General features: G+C 39.9%; 2 protein-coding genes across 7 annotated transcripts in view; one reads left to right on the forward strand and one right to left on the reverse strand.

The window, feature by feature from the left end:
* Positions 1-9: 9 nt before the first annotated feature.
* On the reverse strand, positions 10-10,003 carry haspin (histone H3 associated protein kinase). The gene is made up of 16 exons (XM_023956683.1): positions 9,490-10,003; positions 9,081-9,203; positions 8,831-8,983; positions 6,703-6,837; positions 4,892-6,623; positions 4,667-4,802; positions 4,100-4,245; positions 3,832-4,020; positions 3,051-3,136; positions 2,586-2,648; positions 2,410-2,501; positions 2,232-2,311; positions 1,942-2,030; positions 1,140-1,282; positions 949-1,051; positions 10-375 (listed from the first exon to the last, which is right to left on the reverse strand). The coding sequence occupies exons 1-16, from the start codon at positions 9,642-9,644 to the stop codon at positions 174-176; spliced, it is 3,627 nt and encodes a 1,208-aa protein (XP_023812451.1). The 5' UTR covers positions 9,645-10,003; the 3' UTR covers positions 10-173.
* Positions 10,004-14,673: 4,670 nt separating this feature from the next.
* The window catches only part of LOC101174805 (amyloid-beta A4 precursor protein-binding family B member 2), a 42,226-nt gene continuing 30,476 nt past the window's right edge, over positions 14,674-26,423 (forward strand). For all 6 annotated transcript variants that reach the window (XM_011475094.3, XM_011475099.3, XM_011475110.3 and 3 more), the window contains exon 1: positions 14,674-14,801. The gene's annotated coding sequence lies outside the window, so the exon portion shown is untranslated. The remainder of the gene's footprint in view (positions 14,802-26,423) is intronic.

A 26,423-nucleotide genomic window follows, 5' to 3' on the forward strand; every position in this document is an offset into this window, starting at 1 on the left:
AAAAACTACTTTTGACCAGTATGTCAATTTTATTAATGTAACTATACTTTTTACAAGTTCTCTGGATTACGACACTTTATTTCAATTTTTACATCAGGTCAGAATTCACCCCCCCTCTCCTTTAAGCCTCTGTCCATGTGAGCTTTCTCACACTTGGGGAGTTAACTCACTCATTATTGAAACATGGCGCAATTTCTCAGCGCCTCTGTGGCCGAGTTGTACTGGAGGATGTTGTCATGGAAACGGCTGAGCGCCTCTCGCGTGTCCTTGGCCCCCTTGCGTCCTGAACCGCGGTACTTCATGGACAGCAGCTTGGAGCACAGGTAATGCAGCCAGAGCACATTACTGTGAGGGTGGTAGCTGCTCCAGTCGTTCCTGTAGGGAAAACACCAGCAGAAAGAGGACTGAAAAACTGCATGTCTTCTCATGGCTTCGTTCAATGAGCACAATTCACAACTGAGCTGTTAATAAGCTAAAGTTAGGTTTGGATTATTAAAGAAACAGGAATGTAGTCAGTATGTCGGGTATGGATGTTAATAAAGGAGACGTGATTACCGTACACTATTTTCTACGATTTGTATCAATTTTTCTTAAATTGTTTTGCTTTTGGGCACATTTCTTCCTTCAGATGTATTAAACCCCCTGAAGCTCAGAAAATATCGTACTGTAGTAACCCAAGCAATCCATAAGGGGACAGTGTTCATCTGCGTTCACACCGCCCTTGGCAAGGTGCGTTAAAGTTACCACTTACAAGGAACAGTCTCTGTAAACATAAATGTATTTTTTTATATATATACCAACAGCATCAGTGGTGTGTGGTCACAAAATCCACAACTACCGGCTTGTACTTTAGGGGTACTGCAATCCATTTTTTAATCTGTTTGGTTGCACACCTATACTGGTTAAACAGCCACACAGTACATGTATGTTCAAATGTTTGAGTCTGACCCGTTCTCTTGTCTCATCAGCCTGTAGATTTCAAACTGATAGTCTCCCTGACCCATGAAGAGCTCCTCGTCGTTTGAGATGTCACAGGACACTGTCAGCTCATCTAAAAAGAGTAAAATAAACGTTTTTGTCGTTATTTTTTTTTGTGAGAGTAAAACAAATAAGGAAAAAGAAAAATGTAAAAAGCTGACCAATTTCCAGCCTGGAGAGAGAATAGTCGATGATGCGGACCAGCACGCCGTTGGTCTCCACGTGGTGGGTCTCTCCATTGAGGAGGAAGCTGCCCTTTCGTTTCCTGGTTGTTTTGACCAGAACGTTACCCCAGTGGAGGTCCCTGAAGCAAGCATGTCGTGAGTTAACAAAAAAGGAAGGATTACACAAAAAAAATTGACTGCACTGAGGCTGTGTTGCACACTTAGCTCAATGTTGCACCTCTAACCTTCTGAGCTCAAAGGAAAGTGCCAGTGTATGCTAGTGACGTATCCATTGCAACGGCCATGTAATAAACTTGAAGGCCTTCCATATGCTGATAATATAGTCATTTAGATGCAGATCCTTAGAACAGTTTTGAGCCAGATGCCAGCTCAGACGAGGAAAACAAAGACATACGTGGATCTAGTTGTCTACAAGTGGATGCATTAGAATGGAGCGGAGCAGGAGCTTGTGGCTCGCCCAGCGTGTTTTCTGTGTCACAAAAAAAGGTATTTTTCGAACAACATCTTTTTCATCTGCCCCTGAGTCAGAACAATTTGATTAAAGCGATCCTCAAAAATACTATTTAAGCTCAATATTCTTAATATTTGTCCTCCATCATCAGAAAAACGCCACAAGAACCTGTTACGAACACGGTTTTCATCGCTTTAAGACAAAGTCAATCATAAGCTGTGGATATCTGCTGTTCTGTCATAAACTGCAAACAATGGTAGAGCAATCCCAAGTACTGACTGTGAAGCATGAAAAGAAGCAGATTGGTCATTCATCAAAGTGCTTTACCTGTGTTCAAAGTGTAGCTCCTGCTCAGCAACCGCCAATGCAGCCGTCACCTGATGAAGAATGCTTTTCGCCACCCCCAAAGACGCCAGCTTCACATACACACACACACACGGAGGTCAAGTAATGCCGAGAAGCTAAGGGGTTTGTTCTTTCCTCCTTCTTCTGGCATCATAACTTCCTGTTTTCACTGGAGTAAAATTGTAAACAAACTATCTGTACTCGTAATGGTCTACGATAACATCTCCTCTTCAGTAGATGGGCTAAAATGACAGCTGCCAAACTGTGCATACCGTTCCGTTGCTGTTCTCCAAGTCCACACCTCCAAACTCAAACTCCAGGATGATGAACAACTGCTCTTTTGAAAAGAAATCTATGCAAAGACACACAAGGCCACGGAATGACTCTCCAACTTTCACTGCTCAGACCTTGAAAGACGTGATCAAAGGGATTTCATCTCATCTCACTCACCTGGCCTGTCATTTTCAGAGCCTTTCCGCCGGTCATAAGCATCCCACGCCTTCAAGAAATCTGACGGGTAGCACCCCTGAACGCAGTGGAGACTAAGAGAAATAACACATTAAGTCACATTGTTGAAACCTGATCAGATAGAAAACAAGATTCAAAGAAAATCAAATCAAACTCACTCATTGAGTCCAATAAAACCATTAGTCTGGTTGTGCTGTTTCTCTTTCAAGCTGCTGAGCTCCCTGGCAGAGAAAAAAATAAAAAACACACCCACACAGCTTATTAGCACAGCTCTGCCTGAATGCTTTGAAGTGCTTTCCAAAGTTAATTATCATGCATCACTCAATTAAATTCGACCAGACCTTATAATCCTGGTATCTCCAGAAACAGTCAAATAGTGTGCACGCCTGTGACAGTGAACCGTGCAGTCTCAATTATGTCCAAACATTTATGTTCACTTTTTGCTCTAAAAGCTCAAACAAATTGCCACATCAGATATTTTCTTGATAGTTTTGGGGTTTTTTTGGGTCAAAACTCTTAGACCCTAAAGAGAATGATCCATCAAAAAACGGCATTAATGTAAACAATGAAAGGTAAACAACAGATTTTCGGAGGTGGGCATTGGCGCTTTATCCTGTACTTACTTGGATATAATAACCTCATGGAGAATCTCCCCAAAGGTCTTCTGATCCTCTCCGTTCACCTTCTTGCTGCCCTCTATTGGAATGATCTGAAAATGAAACTTGAGTCAATTAAAAATGCAAACAGACCTCAACATGTACTTAGTGTAGTATGTACTACTTAATACATTTACTGCATAGAGATACAGTCTCGCATACATCAGAGTCAACAGTGCATTCCTGATCCTCTTCCCTAAAATGCCATGATCAATTTTTTAATTGAGCCCCTAGTGGTTATTTTGCACACAACTCCAGTTTTCGCTTTCAAACTACAACCTGAATTTCAAGTAGTCAGCCCAGAGTAACACAAAGTGGACAACAAAAACAAGTAGTGACCAATTTAAAAAGAAAGATTTTTTTTTATTGTTTTCATGGTTGTTTGTTACATATTTATAACAAGATATGTAGATCTGGATCATGATCACTAGATGCACTCCAGTGGTGCCTATTTGCCGGTTTCAGGAAGACCAAATTGATGACATCACATTCAGTCTAAATCTGACCAGTGGCTTTTTTTTTAAACTGGCTAAATAAAAAAATTGGGTTACTGGATCAAACCCACTGTCTGTGCCAGTTGATTATTTTCCCTGTGTCACATAAGCTTCACTAAAGTTAATATTGATTTAATAAGTGAACGTCACATTTGAAGCATTTTTGCCATTTATCATGCAGCTGGACTTCCTCAGGCAGCACTATGCCTCTATGATCATGTAGCCAACCCTCTCCCCCCCAAAAATACTCGTACTTTGAGTGCCACGGTCTCTCCCGCAGCGTTGGTGGTGGAGAAGACCTCCCCAAAGGTCCCCTCCCCGATCTTCACACAGCCTTTGCTGCGAAGAGGGAGAATGCACTCTTCCCAGGGCAGAGGGTGCTCCTGGCCACACTCAGCATACACCTTTTCCGCGTCTGACAAGTCTGGCTCTTCACACACAACCTGTGGTGGAAGATGCAAAAAGGTTGCTTCTGGTGGAATCCTTCCGCCGATGGTCAGGGGCAGTGACATGGTGTCTTACCAGGGAGTGCTGGGTCAGCAGCTGGGACTGCAGGTGTTTGGGGAGGGGCGTACGTAGAGGAGTAGCGAAGAGATCCTGACTCACATTTGCCAAAGCGTTCCTTCTTGGAGTCTCCGACAGCCGGAGAGTCGTGGGGGTGAGCTGAACTGAAAAGAACAAAAGATGGGCCGAGACAGTCACTTGATTATGGCGCTTATTCGAGTAAAGCAAAAGAATCAAAAGTCCAAACGTGTTTCCAGTGGTCTTTTCATTATGATTATGCAGTTTTTAGCCAAAATCCAAAGACCTGTTGTTTTTCTAAGATATAGTTTCTGCGGATCCATTAAAAATTTACCTCGGAAATGTGGGGGGAGCAACCCAGCCCCCCCTTTCCGCCACCCATAACCGCTCCCGTTACCCCATAACACCCCCAACTTAGCATTACAGGTGCGACATAAATGGCGAGCAACATTGGAGCCACCCAGCTTGATTTTCTATACATCTGTCCTCCTTCATCAGAATAATGCCACCAGAAAATGTCAAAAACAGGATTTTCATCACAGAAGGTCTTTAGAGCCGATATTTTACCCATTCCCTTGCGGTGGACGGAGAGGGCGGCTTTGATGCGGCTCCAGGTGTGTGTGCTGGGTGTTAAGTTAGCCAGCAGAGGGGGCAGATTTGCCTTCAGCGGGGTGAAAATGTTCTCTGGATTTGTCACCAGCTCCTGAATGAGAGAGACACCAGAATTAGTAACCCTTTTACAAGTTTAAAAACTTTGATGAAAAAAAAAAACATCCTTTCCTGCGCTCTTACCTGTGGTTGTTTCCACGGTGCAGAGATCAGCTCACTGATGCTACAGTCCACAATCTTTGAGCTTCCTGTTTGCTCCGCCCAGCTCCTGAAATTCCCGCCCTTGTTTTTCCAGCGACTAACACTCATTCCACTGACACACACCTTCCTGGTGCTGTTAAACGTGTCTGCGGTGGTGCTCTTCTTTTTCTTGTCCCCTGCAGGCTTTTGTTTATGCTTTGTGGCACCTCTGCACGAGTCCTTCTCCCCAGAGGCCACCTTCCTGCGTCGAACGTTGGCTTTCGAGGTGGATTTGTTTTCGTCACCATCCAATAGAAGGACAGTCTTTGCCTGCCGATCAGCGTCTGACTCCGACAGATCGGAGGACTCCCGTGCAGCATCTTTGATCTGCAGCGTTTCCTTCAGTTCAGACAGACGTATCCTCTTAACCGGTACAACAGGCCTGTTGGCCAGACATTCTTTCTTCAGTGGTGATGCTGATTTTTCAGAGTCGGGCGTCTCTGCTGAAGCTTTTAGCCCGTTGGTGGTGTCTGCCCTAGAAAGAGCAGCAGTAACTTCTCTAGCGCGTTTAACGTCAGTTGGCTGATTGGTATCTTGACTTGGCAACATCGCAGAAGCCAAAGCTGCATCCTTAGGTTGCGTAATGTCTTTGAGTTGCTCTTTTTGTAAACTAACAAGCCGTTTCTTAGAAAGGCTCTCCCCTTGTGCTACTTTTGCCTCTGCAGGAGAATGTGGACTCACGATCACATTGCAGCTGAAGTCAGACGGGTGAATTGAGTCATCTGACTGCTTCTCGGTTGCTCTTGCATCAGATGATTTCTCCTGGTCAACAGAGGGTGAAGCCTTTGTCTCATGAAGGTCAGAGGCCGAAGAAGCCAAGTTTAAAGTTCTGTCATTTCCCACCAGATGACGCAGGGAAGCCGTCTGCGGGCTACTGACAAAGCTTGAACGCTCCAAACAGGAGGAGTATGTTGTGTCTCCAAGTTGAGACACAAGGACCAAACCTAACCTGTCCAACTGAACCGTCCAGCGCCGGCTCAAACATTCTTCCTTCAGAGCTTCGATCAACCATTCCAAACCTCCTGCTGCAGACACAAAATGACTGCTGCCGTCACTGTCTACAGAGATCAGGTTCACGTCCCGCGATGCTCCACATACACTCTTGGCTTCACTGCAGCTGCTCTCCTTGGGCTCCACAAACAAATCAGCAGACTGTTCTTCAATGTGATCCAGATCTCGCTTGCTCTGCTGCCTGTCTTCAGAATGCAATCCACAGACAGATCCAGGCTGCGCTGGAAGGACACGCTGACGAAAAGAGAGGTCTTCATGTGAAGCGCCGATGCAGCTGACCGACATGGACGGAGGAGAGCTGCCCTGATCACAGGTGGGGAAGGCTTCAGATGGTCCTTGTTTTCTGAAGAAACCTGCAGAGGGCGTGGAGCAGAAGATGGGCTTTCTGAGGTGAGGCCCAAGGCTGCGCTCCACAGACGCGTTGAGTGAAATCTCCTGAAGGGGATTGGCAGTGCAGTTTGACATCCCAACGTCATTCATTGAACTTTCTGAACTGCAAAGTCCAAATGCCACAGGGGCTTTTCTTCCCCTGGTGGGCCGGAATACTCGTTCAGACGTAAAGTCATCTGATGAGCTATGGCCACTGGCTGTAGCTTTGGTGAGCCTGGTCAGACCTGCACATCTGCGGCGAGTTACAAAGCGACCAGCAGACAGAGGGTGAACACTGAGGAAGGTAAAGAGAGGAATAACTCGTGACATTCTCTCCTGCTGAAACTCACAAACGTTACATGAAAAGTGCTTACTTGGAGTCTGTAGCTGCTTCAACTGATTTTGTCTTGGGTTTTGGCGCAGTGTTTTCCTCCTCACTGTCACTCGTAAACGTAATTTTATGGCGTTTCCGCTTTGTTAAAACTGGGGCGGACACAAGCCGGTTATTCCTTTTGATGGAGAAGGAAACAAAAATGCGTAAAGTCACACTCAGATCTCATTTTCAAAGCATTCCCAAAGGTCTTTTAATTATGATTATGCTGTCTTTATCCAAAATTGGGGGGGGGGGGGGGGATCATCATTTTCTTGGACATAGTTTCTGCAGAGCAACAGTAGTTTATTAGAAATTCTCCTCCGAGTTGTGGGCGGGACTGTTGGTGCAGAGTAAACCCGCCCCACTTCCTGTCATCCATCTGGGAGGTATTCCAGGAAGCATGTTTAAACTAGCCAGACTTTAAGCCTGAACTCTGGCTGAAATCCGCCTGAACTTGCTCACTCTGGGTATGTCGGTTCCAAAAGACCGGATATGAGTTGGCGTAATTACGCTCGACTTGGTAACCTTGGGTTAATGCTCGTGCACAGGAGGTACATAAAGACATTCTCAATAGATCGCCGATTTCTGGAGTCACCATGGAAACGCGCGGAGAAAAAAAAAGAAAGCGGGACACTTGAGACGGAAGTGAGACGGAGACTGAGATTTTAATGACGGCGGATAAAGATTATACGTTCATCAAAAAAGTAACACGGCTGCATATATATATATATATATATATATATATATATATATATATATATATATATATATATATATATATATATAATCTTAAATAAATTTCTTCTATTAGTAACAAATAATTTAGTTAAATTTATTCAACCTAATTTCTTACGTCTATAAAACTCAATAACTGTTTATACAACTCAATTTTTACGTATTTATCTAGCTAAATGTCACATTACTTCATTAATCTTTTTTCAATCTTAATTACTTATATTTCTTGAACTCTCATATGTCTAAGTTTGAGCCGGCGGATGTGCTCATTTTTATAACAATAAAAAGGACGGAAAAAATGCACTTAGTGCAAAAATCCAATAAAGAATTTTCCATCATTGTCATTACAATGTATACTGGTAGGGGTGCTATATAAAATCATCATCCTCTCCTTCACTCTCACTCATGGTGCAGAGCCGTAAGCATAGTAGGACAAAATAACTCGGCAAAACACGGTATAACACAGTAAAATAGCTATACAACTAAACACATTCTGTCAAAAACCCACACTTAAACCCAAATCCGTCCAGACAGGCAAAGGGAATGATATCCCAGAATCCCTTGCGGTGCCGAACTAACGGCAGCATCAAAGTTACACCTACTTAATTGAATTAATTTGAATGAAAGGAAAATGATTGTCTGAAAACTACGTGTTATTTTTAAGGTGACCTAAAAAAATGATTTATCTTAACTGAAGAAAATAATTAAGTTGGATCAAAATAAAAATGTTTATCTTTACAACATCCATACGTGGTCTTATCACCCTCTCATGGTGGAAAATGTGTTATCTGAACTTCTTCATCCACTATATCATCTTCAAATGGACACGCCATGCTGCTTCACCTCTCTGTAAACAAACTAAGCTTCAACGAAACCTGCTCCGGACCAGGTTATGTTCAGAGCATGAGTTGCCATGGTAACTTGACCTACCCTGAAACATACCTCCATTTCTGGAACCGAAAGCAGAGGTTATCAACTTCCTTAGCCTCAGACTTATCGTGGGAGCTAGCATAACCTGCTTTCTGGAATACCCCCCTGTTTACACTCTCTCCCACTAGCTTACAGACCGAGTTTGTTAATCAGAAAGATAAAGTTTACAGACCCTCAAAATCCAAACATAACATTAGCAGTGCAATAAAAATGGCGAGCAATATTGGAGACATCCAGCAGAACAGTTTGAAGATTTGAAGAAAACAAATCTTAATATTCTTTATATGTCCTGCATCATGAGGAAAAATGCCACAAGAACATGTTTAAAAAACACAAATTTCATCTAAATAGCGAACTGTAAAAATCTTCTTTCTTTGCCTGACTATATGCTGTATAACCATCAGCAGAAATCCAAGTTAGTTGGAAAATGGCTCAAAAAAAAAAGAAAAGAATAAATCATTGACCTTTTAAGTTTTTTGTTTTTGTTTAGGGTACATGGCCCCACAGGTAAGTTTTCCTCACTGCTGCTTGTTTCTTTTGAACGCAGATTGGCCCTTCTCTTCACTGGATGACCCGCTAAACCACAGGTTCTGCTGAAAACACTGGCTTTTCGGCCTCTGAGATGGAAAAATAAACAGCCCATCAGGATTGAGGCGAGATGAGATTCTATAATGTATTTTGAGACCAACTTTTGAGTTGTGTTATTTAGCAAACCTGGGTTGGTTGAAGTTCTCATTCATTAAACTGTCTTCATCATAACTCGACTCGATCAGGTGCTGCATGGCCTTTTTCTTGGCTGGACGGACTTCTTGTCTGAAGACCCGTTTGTGCTTTCCTCTACAAAACAAGACAACAGAAGAAGAATTATTTAAGTTAATCATTTCTGAAAGGAGCCAAAAGTCATGGGTGTTTTATTTTTTAGTTAAATACTACTAGCAATTATGTCAATAAAATAACATTAGAGTTATCAGTTGTTTACTGTTTATTATTTATTTATTATCTATCATGATACACATTCTTTGTCATGCTGTAAACTTGACAGACAGCACAATTTAAATACACTCAAGCAGTTTTTGTTAATCTATAAATGTTGTTTTGATCCGTTTAAAAAGCCCGATCATACCTCGTCCTTCTGGGATTTGCAGATTCAAATACGGAATCATCATCAGATTCGGTGCTGTCGAAGGCTCGCTTGCGATCTTTAGGGGAAATCCAAGCGGAAACCTTCCGCATCTGTTTGCCATACGTCTTCAGAAATATCGACTTTACCGGCTTCATGTTTGCAGTAACCGGGCGAGTTATCCAAACACGTTGAAATTAAATAGTTAAACGAAAATATCACTAACTGATTGAAGAAAACCCGTCAAGTTTTAAGCCCTGGCGTCGATGATCTCTGCTGCTGCTAGTACCGGGTCCAATGCGTTCAATCTACTTCGTCACACTTGATGAAAAAAAATTTGAACAAAATACCACTTTTAGTACACCTCTAGGGGGAAAATGTCTAAAACTCGCTAATCTTAAACGCGGTACAATGATCAGGCTTTACTTGTTTATTTATTTTTTGTTAAGGTCGTTGAGCTTTAGGAGCCGCTACTAGTTTAAATTCTTGGAAACCGTTGATTGGACAATAGCTTGTGCGACTTTTGGAACAGCGACACCTGGTGGTTCGGAGGAAATAAAAATAAAATTCCCTCTTTAAGGCATTTTCTAAGGACAAAAAGTAAATTTAAATAAACAAAAAAGGAATTGTAATTAGTAAAAGCTTTAACATCAATACCATCGTGGGATAAATTAAATGACACGCTGTTGTGACAAGTGTAAAATTCAGGTAAACTATGATCTGCCCTTGTTCATTCCTAAGTGTTTTTAAGAGGATTTGATAACACACATCAGTAATATCAACACTGTGCTAAAAACTGTTACGTTAAATATACCATTACTTCAATCATAAGGAAAAAAACTTAAAGTCAAATTTGTTTGTAGAGAGCATTTAAAGATAAAAAATATCAAATAAAAATACATTTACTTCCTCAAATACATCATTTTAGTTGAGCAGCATCCATAGCTGTAAAAAAATACATGATTCATACACTATAAATGTCAATTCATGGAACTTATAATTGTTACAAAGTCATAGATGTAATATTTTACCAATGCATTTGGGTGGAACTGTTCTTATGAAATGTTTCTTTTGATTTAGTATTTTTATTTTAGTTTATTATTTACAATAAGAAAAGCAATTTGACCCATCCCCTGGGGGGAGTGGTGAGCTGCTGCCAAACTGCACTCAGGAGGCAGTAGCATTAGGGTCTTGCCCAAGGGCCATCACTGCGTGATGTTAATTGCTTGCCATTGATATGGTACTTGCCCCAATACCATTGTTCATTCTCCTCTGGAAATTGAACCCTGGTTTCCTGCGTGGTAGTCTCTCACCTGAGCTGCCCAGCCCCACCAACTGTGCTAGTTACCTTAACCGTTGGCAAACGTAAAAATTCCCATCATCCAAAAAATTGACAATTTTACAACATTCAGACATTTCTTGACATATGTTTACATCAAATTTTAACGGAATCTATTTGAAATAAAGCTGATCTGTGATTTGAAGTGTGTACTTTTACTTGAGACAGTTGGTAAGGTCACCTGTACACAGACTTGTTATGCGCCAGTTTAACCACCAGGTGTCCTCCTTTATCAGACCATCCATTTATTCATCTTCTAAACCTGCTTATTCTTGTTGTGGGTCACAGAGAGGAGGCAAAACGGGGGTACACCTGATAGTTGAGTCCATTGCAGCCCCACACAGAAACAAACAACCATACACACTCACATTCACACCTGAGGGACAATTTAACATCCGCTATTGGCTTAGGAACCATTTTTGGACTGCAGGAGGAAACTATTGCTAAAAAAATCCATGCATGCATGCAGAGAACATACACATTTTACACAGAAGGAACCCAGATGGGATTTGAACCAGGAACCAGGGCCTTCTTGCTGTGAGATGAGAGTGCGAACCATTACACCACCACACAACCCTATATTGGATTTTTTTTGTTCCTATTTATTTCCCTTATTTCTATTTTTATAATAATGATTACAGTTGAAGAGGAGAGCCAAATTAATAATTGGGTACACTGTTTTTCCAGTGATCAATACTGCAGCGTACTTAAACACTTTATGGACCTTCATGCTGTTGAACTAAGTGAATCAGAGCTTTAATTAAATTGTTGGCGAGTATGTGCAAACATGCAGATGAGAAAATAAGCAATCCAGAGTGTGGTGTCATACTCTACAAATTAAAAAGATTTTTGGTTCTAATCTTATGTCTTTGTTTAAAGTTCAACTGATCTGCTTTGGAAACAAATCTTAGTACAGTTTGTCATCATTTCCATTATTTTTTTCAAATGATTGTTTGAACTCTACTGTCATTTAATTAACTTAGATATTACTTCGACATGAGTTAAGTAACAGTGACTGTTCTTCCAAATATGTCTTCCTGAGGTAACATTTTGCAGGCAGACCAAGCTGGACTTCCTGGCCTGCAAGCCAAACAATAAATGTGGAAGTTATGAATCTATTTCTTCTTCTTTTTTTTTTAAATGTAACATGAGATGCATGATGGTTAACTACTGTATCAATGCAATGCTGAGTTATCGACTACATCCAGTAACACCTTTCATTTAGTTAGGAAAGTCATTACTGTACACTGTCATGGTCTTTGGTTTTAATTGCGGTGAACAAAAACACTCCTGCATCCACTTATTTTGTCACACTCCAAAGTATTTATGTCCTGCTGCCCATCAATCTGTCAGCTTATCTCCACACAGCCAGTTTTACGTCCTCTCTTCTCCCTGCTCTGTGTTTTTGTTGTTCGAAACTCTGTTTATTGAGCTTTCTTGCATTAGTTCCCTGTAAAGCAGCTTGAGTTTGTTCATTAGTAAGATAAAATAGCTCACCATGTAGTGTTGATGGCTGTTTTAGCCACACAAAAAAAGAAATCCACACTCATGAAACTGAACTGGTTGAAAAGTGAAACTTTGCAAAACTATTTTTGGGAGATGCAACAATATTGATTAAAACGCTTTAAATAACATAAAAGATTTCAGACAAACTTTAAACTTTTCATTTTTTTTATTATTGTGCAAAAAAATAAAACCTACAAACCTTTTCAAAGGCAATCGTTGTATTGTTTGAAACTTTGCGTGGAGAAAATAATTAAGTTAGTTGTGTTGAATAGAAAAAGACAAAGAAAAACTAAACAGAATTCTGCAGAGGTTGTGAGTCTTAGTCCTGAAACCTGAAATTTTAGGTTGCCAGAAGCTCTGAGATGCGTGCAAAAAACAGAGTACAAGGTCAGTAAAATGATTCCTAAGTTAGAGATCGTAGAAGTAAGGTTGGAATCGCTCTTTTAGGTTTGAATGTTTGTTAGATTTTTTAAAAAGATGGAAAAAAAACTTAGCTCCTACTTTCTATTTAAAAACAAACAACAAACACAGGACCACATCAGCAGCATCTGTCATGTGTTTCTTTAATTTGGTCAAGCAATCAAAGCGTCCAATCATCTTTTTATCTATTTTAAAATATTTTGTTCCCTCTTTAATTATGATTATGATGTTTTTTGCCCAAATTAAAAAATCGTTATTGATTTCTAGAACATAGTTTCTGCAGAGCAGCAGGAGTTCATTAGAAATTCTTGTGCAGAGGAATCCTGCCCCCTTCCCTCCCTTTAGATGTGAGCTCTCTGTTTACAGGCAGTAAGCTTGTGGCCCATCCAGCATATTTTCTACATCACAAATACAAGATTGGCATTTTTTTTGTCTGCCCCTGATTTACAACAATTTGAGTAAAGAAATACTCAAAAATGACATTTTAAGCTAAATCTTCTTTATAAATATCCTCCATTATCAGAAAAATGCCACAACAACATCTTAAAAACACCAAAAACACAATTTTCATCTGTCTGGGACTCTAAATCTTTCCCTAAGTTGACCAAAAACTTCCGTAATGCCCTAAAGTTGTGAGATAAAAATATATAATTACAAGATTTCTAAAAATATTCTTTGTCTTATAGAGTTGAGACAAAACATTCTGAACTAAGTACTACCTTGAAACTACAATTGAGAAAATCCTAATGAGTACATTCAACTTTAAAGAATGCACACACACCACCACAGCTGGGATCCTTCAATTCTATGCAAGTCTGCAAAAGGAGCTGGTTAAAAAAAAGCACTTAGTTCTTATGCAAAAGCCTCCAGAGAGGAAACAGTTAATAAAGCTTTTCACATTTTGAAATAACCAGTAATAATAAACTGCAATGAATAATTCAAGTCCTCCAGAACTCTGTCCCGGCGTGACTTCTGCATTTCACCATGTAACAGAAGGAAAAGACAGAAGGATCTGGACATTTATTTATCTGAGTAAATATTAGGAATAGAACAATTCACCCTCCTTAGGAATGGGATCAGACCTCGATTTTTGGTTCACGATTGTTTCAGTTTGATATAGGCCGATGAAATGTGTATTGCAAAACAACAACAAAAACTGAAAAATCAGTACATTTCTTTGTTTAATTTTGCTAATAAGAAAGTACCAAAGTAGAAAAACCTTTCAGTTGGCTTATTCTAAGCCTGGTATAAAGCAATCAAACAATATTAAATATATCAAATGTTGCTTAGACACTTTAAAGTAAACATATGCTAATATGTGCAATAAAGATGCAACAATTCCCACATCCAGCACTGCATAAGAATATATCTTCTGTTATTTTAATATTTCCAGATCAGTGTAAATTAATTGGAAGTTTTGGAAAATTGAAAATGGGGACCCAACACTGTATCAAAAACTTTATTAATCAAACAAGAAATGTGGGACCACTAATAAATACAACCTAGTAAGCTAAGACAGTCATGTAAGGAGGTAAGTAAATACTATTTGGATTGAGGTTTTGCACTGGTGAACAGTCAAACAAACAAACAAGAAGACAAACAAACAAACGACTTGTTTGGTTTGTAACAACGAAGAAAATATTATGTTTATGGAGGCTCTAGTCCCTTATCTTTAAGAAAATACCTTCAGACAGAAAAAAAAATGGAGAAGTTTTGAACATTAGATCAAAGTTAAAATTTCGTTATTCCATATCAGATTAATGAAAGAAAGCGTTTATTGCACACTACTATGTATTACAATTGTCATAGACACTTTAAAAAGTAAATGCCATAATTAAAAAAACCCTGAAACTAAACAAAAGTAAAGGGAATTGGGGGTGAGCGGTGGGAATGCCCACTTCCGGATTAGCTTCTCTTCCCCCTGCCGGAGACCAGCGGCATCAGGAGGGAGGAGGAAGAGACGCAAGCCAGGAGAGAAAACGGACGGGAGGGGAAAAACAAAAAGGAAGCAGCGAGCCTCCGAAGGAGGACGTAACCCGCGGGAGATGAGGTGAGTGATGTGGAATGCCGAGAATTCCTCCAGCACGGATCCTAAAGCCTCGTTACGGTTCCCGTATGATTAACCGAAAGGCGAGGAACGTGAGGAACTTTCATTCGTATGATGATCTTAAAATGACGACGGGTTGATTGAGACATTTTCGAGGGCGCCGCTGTGTTGCAAACAACTAGCGGGGGGGGTGGGGTTGGGGAGGCTGCCGTGGCAGATGGGGGGGATCTGTAGGACCCTGTCGGTGCTGGTCGGGGTCCGCAGCTGCGGATTCGGGTCTCGTTCGAGCCGGTTTCTAACGGTTCAGTTAGCAGGCGGCAGACATCGCGGGGTCCCCGCTATGTCTGTCTGCAGCGTTAGCTACCCAAAGTCGAGTGCTGTGTCACATTAAATGTCTGGGGTTCAAGGAAGAAAAACTCGGGTCCAAACAAAGCCCCCCTCCTAAATAAGTCCCCCAAATCCTCCTCGACCCCTGTTCCGTCCAGCTGGGTGCCTGGGTTTGGTCAACATGTTACCTTTAATCAGAACCTGACCCAACATGAAGAAATAGTTTGGCCCCAAACGCTTTAAATGACTCAAACAAATCTGCATTCATTTAATTGTCAATTGAGATGGCCTTTCTATTTATTATAAATCAAATAAAAAATTGTTTTGAATTCTAAAGATGGATTTTTGGAAATAATTAGCCTGGACGTTTCATTTAGCACCTTTTGTAATAGCTATCTATCTGATGTCAACATAGTCAATACAGGCTAACTTTATGCCCAGATAAAATCCCATGAAATATTATTTGTAAATACATTTACATATAATATTCCTGCCATCTGGAATCAAAAATACAGCGTTAGAAGTTTGTAACTCCCAGCAATGAAAGCTATGTTTTCCACACACACACACACACACACACACACACACACACACACACACACACACACACACACACACACACACACAAAAAAAATGAATCTGAAAATCCTGAAGTTTCATGACATTTTCAGTCCAGAACAAAGTTACCTTACTTTAAAGTCAACAAAAGGATGCATCACTTTTATGAGACAAACTAAGCAGTTATGGGTCATTTTCAAGCTAAATCTTGGAGATCATTTCTTCATCTAGCTAAAGTTTAGAACTCCGTTCAGAGTTTTGTCCGCAGCAGTTGATGTTGCAGTGAAAAAGGCTCCTTGTGAACCCAGCGTGCATAAAGGAGTGTATTCTCCTGACTGCCTTTATGCGTGTTACAGCCCTGTAGGACGAATGGGCTATGTGTGTTTATGGTGCTTGGTACTGGCTAGACATGGCTGGATATTTCCAATTTCTATCAGACCTTTAGGATAATACACTTTTATTTTGAACAAACACACATACTATTATTATACTATTTATTCTTAGCATATATTTTGTTGCCCTAAACAAATTATTTACCTAGTTTTCTTTAAATATTAGAGGACACAGACTAGAATTATTTTTATCCTTGCATATGAATCTGCTTAACATTACAAAGGAGCAAATAAGTCTGATTTTTGTTTAAGGAGGGATTTGTCATTTTTGGTGGATTATTGTGTGGATTAAAAGCGCAATTGAATAATGGAAAATCTCCAATTTAAGACACTTTCATCTGAATAATACTACGTAATTTTTTGAATTGAAGCTTATTTTTAGAGTAATGTTTAGGATTTTATGCAATTTGTACAAAATGGTTTATCTTAATGAAACACATCCATGTCTGTGAAGAAAAGGATGGCAGTATAGAAAAAATAATAGTTTTAGGAGATGTTCTTTTTTTGTCAATGTGACTTTTTTCATAACATATAAGATGAATGCAGCTTTTGGAGTGGAAGTATTGTCTTAATATTTAAATCATTAGTATGTGTTTTTACACATACTGTGTTTTTATGGTTCCCTTTTTGTCCTGCTCATGTTTTGGCACATTTAACCATCTATACAGCCCAACAAAACTATCTTTGTGTCATTCCTTCAGCGCTGTTTATTGGTTGTCTGTCCTTAATGTTTACTTATTTATTTGGTTTGGGTTTTAGTTTTTTTTTAAATATGAAAACCAAGTCAAAGAAACCCTAAATAAAGCCAAACAACACAAAAAAGAGCAGTTAGAAGACAAATCATTTATAGCACAGCACTGTCCATAAATTCTGTTTTTATCTAAATAAATAGTCGATTGTTTATCTGCCAAGATGTGGGATTTTGCAGATGATAAACAGCCATTGTTACACAGACACAAATGCATTCCATAGAATTACCAGTTTATACAAATTTAGCACTAAAAAGTACCATATAGTAAGTATCTCCTTGGAAGAAATCTTCTTTCAACTGGTGTCTGCTTGTAGATGACACAGCTGTAGTATGTCTCATCCGTTTGTGCTTCACATTGGCTAACCTCTCATGCACATATTTGTTTTTGGCACACGTGTGAACCATTAGAACTGTATTCCTATCTCACAGCTTCTAGTTTCTAATTGGTATTCTCACGTCAAACAAAGAGAGAGATGAGGAAAAAAGTCCGGTGGCTGTGCTTTAAGATGCATGCCCAATTGCCATTGAGCCTCTCTGTATAGGTATTCTTTCACAAAGGCAAAAAATGCTTCCCAGGAAAAAAATAATCCTTTTGTTTTGCTTGTTCTGCGCAGTATGTGGTAGGTGAGAAATATTCAGTTAAAAAAAAAGTGCTTATGTAAACTTCCTCTGCCATAAAAGTTTTCCATTAATGGGGATTCTGGACAATATGCAATTCTCAGACAAAGAGAAGTACTTGCAATTATACAAATATGAAGAATTGCATGTTATAATCCTCGGATCATGCTGTAGTTGTGGAGATTTTTTTCTTTTTTATTGTCTTTACAGTGGTATTGCTTTAGTAAGCTAATCAGTTTAAGCTGCACCACCACAGTGGAAAATACTGCACTGCCGTCGTCGTTTACTCCTTTCTACACTTGGTCCTGTCTCTGGCTCCTCACCCAGGCCTGGTCCTGGTCTGCAGTGTCTGTGTGTGTCTATGATTTCATTGTTAATTGCTCCAGGCTCTCGGGCCGTTCTGTTGGTTTATGTTTTACCCCTCTCCCCATTTCCTGCTACCTCTCCTCACTTCATCCTTCTTTCCCTTGTCATTTAGTTTCTACCCCGCCTTCTGTGTAATGTCAGGATTTGCTGAGTATGGAAAAAGTGACTTGGACATTTATGGGCAGAGTTTTGGGCTAAGCGCTGCAGAGTGTTTTTCTACCCTTGTTTGTTTAGCTTTGCTGCTATTAGAGTGCCTCTGTTTCAAAATGGCCACTTCTCAGTCAGTCAGTCAGTTAGTTGGTATCGTTTCTCTGGTGGGCAGAATATAGGTATACAACACTACCAGTGTGTACATGTATGATTGGGGTGATGGCTGCCTCCCAGCACCATCCAATTAGACGGTGTGCACACTCAAAATCGTGTTCAACAGCTGTTGAACAAGTGTGGTAGAGGTTTGCGTGTGCGTACATGCTTGTTTCTGTGTGGGGTTGTGGAAGAAATCATATCATGATGATTCAGTCTTATCACCTCCCTTCTTCCTCTGAAATATCACTACCACCAATGACCACCTTGGTTCAGACATGTGTTCATGTTAGTGAATAATCCTGCTTGTCTAGTCTATACAACAGTAAGGATCAACTAAGGATTTTGGTGCAGTAATGGTTGTGTCAGCCCATGTGTCAATTTGTCATTATTTTCTTCCTTTTTTGTGTGTGCACCTTTTCAAGGCATCCTATCAATGGCTTTCAATGGGGTTATTGTGCCCACTATCAAGCTGGCTGTAGTGGATATGTGTGTGTGTGTGTGTATGCATTGTTGTTGCAGGGAGCAGACAGCCGTGAGGTGTGTTTGAACAAGGAAAGGAGTACAGAGGCCCAGTTCATCCTGTAGGCTGTGAAAATGAATGGGAGGGTCCACATCTTGTCCATTGTTCTGTTGTCCAGTCTAATTTTTTCGGACAGATCTTTGCATCCGCAGCCCTGACCGATCATCTGTCTTTTTACCGTCAAGTCTGCCATGTGAATGGCTAATGAGCACGGGTGTGTTTGAAAACAGGCGGAGGTTGACTTCACAACCACCTACTATCTCACCCATTGTGTATGCTCCTCTGCTGGTGATGTCTTTTCCACATCAATGCATTTTCAAATGTGTACCCCCATCGTTCCAGCTCAGCTGCGTTATGGTCTCTGCTCTTTTGTCTGACCGTTTGGCTTTTTCTCTCTGAATCATTTTTAAAACAAACGCACAGTGGGAAGATGTGAAAGCCAGAAAGAGAGGGAAGAGGCCTTTTGAACAGACCACCTACACTTGGTGTGAAGCTTTTCGCTGGGATTAAGTGAAAAATTAGTGGAGTACAGGTAGGCCTGCACAATATACCGCAAATTTATCGTTATCGCAATATCCAGCTCTGCGATATGCATATCGCAAAAGACGGCGAATATCGCAATAAATCGCAAACCCAAAATGTGTTAAAACAACCTTCTAGCAGCTTGAAGCATTTAACGAATCAAATAAATCCCTTTATGCTTTGACCAATCAGATGGACGCCTTCCCATTGTTGACCAATCAGATGGAGGCCTATTATGTTAACCCTGGTCCTGAAGAGCCTCAACCCTGCCTGTTTTCCAGCTCTCCTTAACCAGCTTGCTGTTGATTGGCTGACTCAAGTGATTTCACATCCTGATTGACTGAACACACCTGATTTTGGTTATCATTATCGAGCAGTCTAGGGAGAATTGGAAAACAGACAGGGTTGAGGCTCTTGAGGACCAGGGTTAGCCACCCTGACGTTTGTCCCCCATGTCGATGAGGGTCATTTGGAGTATAATTTTTAAACTGTTGCAATGAAATGGGAATGATGTTTTTGTTTATTTTTCTATTTGTTTATTTACCGCAAATTTATCGTTATCGCAATATTGATCACTAATATCGCATATCGCAAGTTTTCCTCATATCGTGCAGCCCTAAGTACAGGTCAATTACTGGAAAAAGTTTTTTTGTCCTTGGGTATTGTAAGATCTGCAATATCAGAAAATTAAGAAATGCATGTTTTGAGTTATATAAGCTGAAATGGAATACTGATGTGTTATGTAAACCAAAATTTAGAACTTATAATTTGATAAAAGAAAGTTTTGGTACAGAAATTTATGTTAAACATAATCTGAGTAGAGGTCAGAGGTCATTGTGTGCCCAGTTTAGATGTGGTATTCTGCCTCTAGCTTTAGAGACGGGGCGATTCCACTCTGTCCCTGAAGATAACTGTGTTTGTACCCTCTGTCACCTAAATGACATAGAAAATGAATGCCAGTTTTTGTTTTATTGTACCATCTATCACAATCTGAGAAGTGGATTATTCTCTGGTTTATTTTCGATTGATATGTCGGATGAAGACAAATTGAAACATTTAAGTTGAATGTGTTTAAAATAGCATTTTTTTTGTTGAAAGCTTGGGAACGCTATAAGATATTTTATTCAAAATGATAAAAACCTGTCTGTCTATTGTTTTTTGTCTTCGGAAGTCCATGTGGGCCGGGGACTTTGGTGCTTGACGCTACAATAAATAAAAATGAAAAATCAACAATTTTGAGTGGGATATAGAGTATGTTGACCATCTGTGTTAATCTGTAAGAGGAATGCAAACAAATATTACTTATAGGCTAAAAAGGTGAGTTTAAGCTATCAAAGCTGTACAGTAATTTTCTTAGTGGCCTTGGTCATTGCCTATTGGGCAGGGACTGCCCAATAGTCATCTTCTCAGTGACCTTGTGGAACAGTGTTCAATCTAAAATAAGGTTCACTTCCATAGATGGGTCATATCATAGACTGATGTTTCAACCAGGTAAACTTTAAGTCCCATTTTTTTCAGTGGTGGGAATTGTTGAATCACCAGTTAGTTCCTGAGCATTGACTTCAGTTTACTATTATGTCACTGGATGGATGGAGTGCAGACAGCAAATATCTAGAGGCAGCTAGACTTCAGTTTATGGTTACATGATGACTGTGTATTAGTTGGTGTTACTTTAGCAGGAATGAGTGACTATAGAGAGCATACTGCATATGTTTGTGAGCAGAGTTGCATGCTGTTGGGTCAGAAATACATCTGGACTATATTTATCTAAATGCAAAGATGCATATTTGAAATTTAGCAGACAGGAAATATGGAGAGAAAGGGAATGAGAAAAGGAGAATTGGCTCAATTTTTCAATTCATAACTGCATTTACCTTGTGGGTAACTCGTAATCTAATGAATGCTGCAGAAACATCCCTAGTGGGGCCTGTAGGCGAATCAAAACAGCTAAGCTGTGATGTTTAGACTTTGGTATCACACTTTTAGTATTTCTCAGTACTTTGACCTAGAGAAAAAAGGAAGGTGCTTCACATGTATACGTTTATACAAATATCACTAGTGTTATTGACAGAAAAAGCCAGAGGTAGTGATTTCTTTTATTTCCCTAAAATGTCATTTTAAATAGAACATTTACATTAACGAAAATGTGTAGTTTGTCAGGATGCTTTTTTCGAGGTAAATGTAGACTCACATTAATGTGTGCTGTAAGAAATCCTGATTATAGATCACAAAGGGAAAACAATTATGAACACATAATTTTGAAATATTCTAAATTACTAACAGAACCTTGTCTGGTCATTAAAAAAGAAGCCCATTACATAATACTATTTATCACTAAACAAAAGCTATGCTAATATCCAGAAGCAGTTTTTAAAAATCAACTCAACAGATTCTCCTGGGATTCCCTTTTCATAAATATTTGTTTAAAAAAAGCTTGTAATTTAAAATGTTTCTATTAATGGAGGTAATGCCATTTTTTAATAGAGGAAGTGAACTATCATTCATCTCTTTGTCCATTCCTGCTTTTACATGCTGGCAGCTTCTCTCTCCTTGTTCTGATGTAATAATTAACCCCCAATCAAAAGGCCACGGTTTGTCAGTTTACGAAAGGCTCTTTGGTTGGAATACCGAGGATGACAGGTAATTGAAATGCTGAGTCACGGCTCCTGTCATTGTGGTCTTTTGGGTTTTCGACCGCACAAGATGCATTTCATCATTTCCCATGGTTGGAGTAAAATGAATCACCATCACAATGAACTGTATAAGAAAAAAATCCTCAATTTTGACATGACTTCTGAAACTACATCAGCAAAAAGTGTCATTGTGGTTTTAAGGTTAACAACTGAAAGTAGTTGAAGAGTGTAACTTGTTTAGCTGCACAATGAAACAGCTAAAAATAAGTCAGTGGTTTCTCCAGACAGTGGTGGTGCAATATTGGCACACCAGAGGTGGTTAACCATCTATATAATTTCTACCTCAAATCAGTGTCCATTCAGAGAAGAATGTGCCGTTGAAGTTGTGTAATAACTAGAAGAACTTGATGACAAAGAACACAAAATTATGCTGGAGCTCGAGAGACTATGAACAAGAAATGGAAAAAAAATAGAGAATTGGATAATGGACAAGTACTGTAATTGTGTCCATTATAGACATCTGTTTGCTCATGAGTCACTCTTTATTTTTCATTGGTTTGTAAGAATCCCTTCCCTTGACCTAAGGGTCAGAGCCATCCTTTCTAAACCTCTGTGTTTGAGATCAATGTTATTAGTAATAAAAACTCAGTTGTAGTTTTCAGATAGTCTTGTGGCGCTACAATGTAACAACTTGCCAAAGGCTTTTCTTTTGTGGACATGACTGGGCTGAAGTCACAAAATAGCTAACAGTCTAAGTGCTTCTCGGTATGTCTGGACCTCCCTGTCCTCTCCGATGTCCTGTCACATCTTGGCTATATTTAGGAAGCACAGTCTCTGGGCTGCCTTTGCCCTCGCCTTGGATCTGACAGGTCTTTTATTCATGTGCATGCATGTCTGCCTGTCTATGTCTGTTTTCACTGAGAGAAGATTTTCAAATGACTTGCCTCTTGTTTACTGCAAGCCAAAAGAATGATCTTACATATTGCTTTGAGGCAGATGTGCTAAGAAGAAACAACACATCATTCTGTTGAGCGAAAAAAGCCTGACATAGATTTCCAATGTTGTGAATTTAAATAAAGGTCTTCTTCTGGACAATTTCTCTTTTCATTATGACAATTTGAGAAACATTTAATAAAAATGTAATCATTGATGTCCTATTCACCTGAGCTTATTTACATTACCCCAAAATCCGATAACTGGAAGAAATCAGATAACTGCAACATTAAAGCCTTAGTCATAAGTACCATTAGGGCTAGATATGGCTGCCTGCGGGCAAAAAATGGGCAAACCTGAACGGGACATGCAGGTTGCATTTCGCGTAGTGGTTTCTCCAGACAGGTCACCGTATGACAGTTTCACCTGAACATCATAAGTGTTTGCAACTTCCATTAACCTTAGAAATATTTCACAATACACTTAACACTTGTATGACAATTCTACATTTCATTTTCATGACATCCCTTGAGGTGGTCATACAAGCCTCTTCAATGGAACTGTAAGACACACCTGCACTCTTCTCAAGGTGCGGCCGCTCCTCTCTACGACCCTCCATGGGACCGGACAACCCAAAAACCTGCAGCACCCGTACAGGTCTTACAATTTAGATATGACTGGCATTTCAGAAATCCAATGACCCCAAAAACCCTGGTTGGTAGGCCTTCACAATAAATCGCAAATTTATCATTATCGCAAAATCAAGTTGTGCAATAAGCATATCGCAAAAGTCGGTGGAAATTGCAAAAAAAAAATGCTAACTTTAAATGTGCTAAAACAATCTTATGTCAGCTTGAAGGATTTAACTAATCAAAAAAAAAATCCCTTTTTTTATTTGACCAATCGGATGGAGCCCTTTTACAGGGAGCCGGTTTAGCTCGTGCTGGTTTGCGGCGCCTTCCGTCCGTGAAACCAGGGTTCAACTCCGGGCCGCTCCCTGTTCCCTTCTCTACTTCTGTGCCGGTCCCAAGCCCAGTTGCTTTGAGAAGGTTGCGTCAGGAAGGGCATCCGGCGTAAAACATTGCCAAGTTTTCCATGCGACTCGTTCGCTGTGGCGACCCCTGATGGGAAAAGCCGAAAGAGAGACGGATGGAGCCCTTTTACATTAGATGCTTGCCTCCTATGTAGACGGGGAGTACATTTGGAGTGTAATTGACGTTATGTTGACTCTTATTTAAATTAAACAGCTGCAGTGAAATGGAAATAATGTAGTTGGTTGTTCTGCTATTTGTTCATGTATCGCAAGTATTGTGAGTTTTTCTCACATCGTGCAGCCCCACTGGCTGGTATGTTTTAGTCCTGTCTTTTGATTTCTATCATTTTGCATGGATGTAGGGACTCTAAGACTTTTTTTATTTGATTCTCATGGTTCCGTTTTGATTTGATCCGTCCTGTATTACTCTTTTATTCTGTTAAAGAAATCGAGCAGAATTTCTCAGAATCCAACAATTTACCCAAAGATTTCTCTGCATGCATTCATAATGGTAGAACTTAATGTGGTACCAACAAAAGAGACAGTACACTGCCTTCTGTTTTGAAATTTAGCATGCCTGCTGAAAGGTGCGTTGTGAAGAGCCCCCACTACTGTTGCAGCTTCTGTCTCACACGTTTGCTGAAGGGTTGATTGATTTGATCTTAAAGCAACTCCAAGCCTGTATGTGCAGATTTACTGCTATGAATTTGTGTGTTTTCATAAGATAGGAAGGACTATTTGTCCACTTTTTGCTCACACAGTAGAAATTAACAATAGTGCATATTAGGGTTCGGTAAATGATTATTTTGGTTGTGGACGAGTATCTGCAATTTTTTTGTACTTGTCATCCTACAAAAAGTCTTTTAAATATCGCATTGAAAATACCTATATTTATCCATTTTACCATTTATATTATCTGACTGGGATATTATTTTTTTAGTTGAATCTAAATTGGTCCACACAAGTGTGTTTGCATTTTAGTGTTTGTCTTTGTTGATCCTCAAGAGACCCTGAACTCTTTTTTTCTTAGTTTCAGAGACCTTGAAAAACAAAAACAAAAAAAACTTGATTACTTCATTTTATTTTGCTTTACTATAAGCCAGACATCTCTGTTGTTTGCATCATGGTCAAACCCCCGCTGTCTGACTCCTCACTGCTTTCAAAAGGCGAGACTGCATGGCCCCCACTCTTGCCTCTCCATATTGGACCTGTGTCAGTTTTAGATTTTAAATGGACATTCTTGTATTTGTTTTCAGAGCACTTCATGGTTTTACTCTTGCATTTCAGTGGTTTTAACAGCGTACCCCTCCTAATAGCCCCTGAACAGGAGCTCCCGGTCATTCCTCAGATGGTAGCTCAGGAGCAACCATGTGTTCTGGCTGCTGCACACTGTGGACCCAGGCATGGGGAAACTGGAATAATTGTTAGATATACGATGTAACTAAAAATCACCTGCTCTCCCCTCAAGTCTGCAGTTTACCTTGTTGCTGGCATGTAAAACTTAACAAGGAGAGACTGTTCATAATGGTCCTGTTGAGTTTATTTTTTGGGGAAAGTAACTGCTAAAATGCCTTTATACAACTTAATCGGGCTTTTTAACCATTTGTCCTGATACTTCCAGTTTTTTGTTGGATTTTACAAAGCCAAGCAAACCTTTACACATGAATTCAAAGTGCTTTAATGAAGCTCTTTCATTTAGTTATTCGAATAACTGCAGGAAGCGTTGGCTCTGCTGCACTACGATTGCAAAACTAATATTGCTTTTGTAACTTTAATGGTGTTGACTTTCAGCATAAACTAGTGTTTGTTTACAAAACTCTGCTTTGATACAAACAAAACCACTGGATGCAGGTTTTCATCAATATAAATAGATTTAAGACAAACAGCCTGCATCTCCAACTCATGTTTTCCTATACAATCCCTTTTTAAAAAGGTTGCAGTAAGGACCGGAGGTTGTTAATAAAGGAGGAGGAGGTTGCAGCACAAATACTCCACCTCTCCAAATGCAGGAAGACGTTCCTATGTTTTCTGAAGTTGTTAGTTTTCCATTTTTGATGGATTTTGATACATGAACGTGCCCCCCCTGACTTTTATACAGCTTCAAAAGCCTTGAAATCTTTGCCTTGAAACATCACGGTTCAGTTCTTATCCATCAGTCCTGCCTGTCACTCAGTACACATAGGATGCATTCATGTAAATGCATATGAAAACACGTTTTCAGTCAAAACCGACACATTTCTTTCACGCTTAACATGCCATCAGCCTTTGCCCTTTCTCTATTTCATTGGTGCTTTCATTGCTGCATGTTTGCTCAGGGTCACTGGGTCAAGAGTGTTTGCAGAAATGCAGTCACTCACCACTCTAAAGGTGTGAGCTCTGTGTTCAAGTTTATCTGTGCTTGTTTGCTCCCCAATCACGCCAACTCCTGCAGAGATGCCTGAGATTCTTTGGCACACCCTGAACATTCCTCCCTCCTTTACTTTCTGTTGTGGTCATTTGTTCCACCCATGCAAACCACAATAGTGCAAAATGATATCTTTAGCTGTATGTTTACATCACATTGAGGCATTCCTTTATGTACTTTAAACTTTGTCTGACCTTTATCGCTATAAACTGGTGCTACCTTGTAGATATGGTACAAAAGTGTCTGCAAGTTTAAGCTATAG

Source organism: Oryzias latipes, chromosome 1 (assembly GCF_002234675.1).
Source record: "Oryzias latipes chromosome 1, ASM223467v1".
Classification (NCBI taxonomy): Eukaryota; Metazoa; Chordata; class Actinopteri; order Beloniformes; family Adrianichthyidae; genus Oryzias; species Oryzias latipes.

Excerpts from the sequence above, each read along its gene's own strand:
- haspin (XM_023956683.1), bottom strand. The coding sequence starts at position 9,644 with ATGAAGCCGGTAAAGTCGATATTTCTGAAGACGTATGGCAAACAGATG. Across the intron at positions 2,312-2,409 it reads CTCTGAAAATGACAGGCCAG|ATTTCTTTTCAAAAGAGCAG; the intron begins GTGAGTGAGATG and ends GTCTTTGCATAG. Across the intron at positions 2,031-2,231 it reads TGGAGAACAGCAACGGAACG|CTGGCGTCTTTGGGGGTGGC; the intron begins GTATGCACAGTT and ends GTGTATGTGAAG.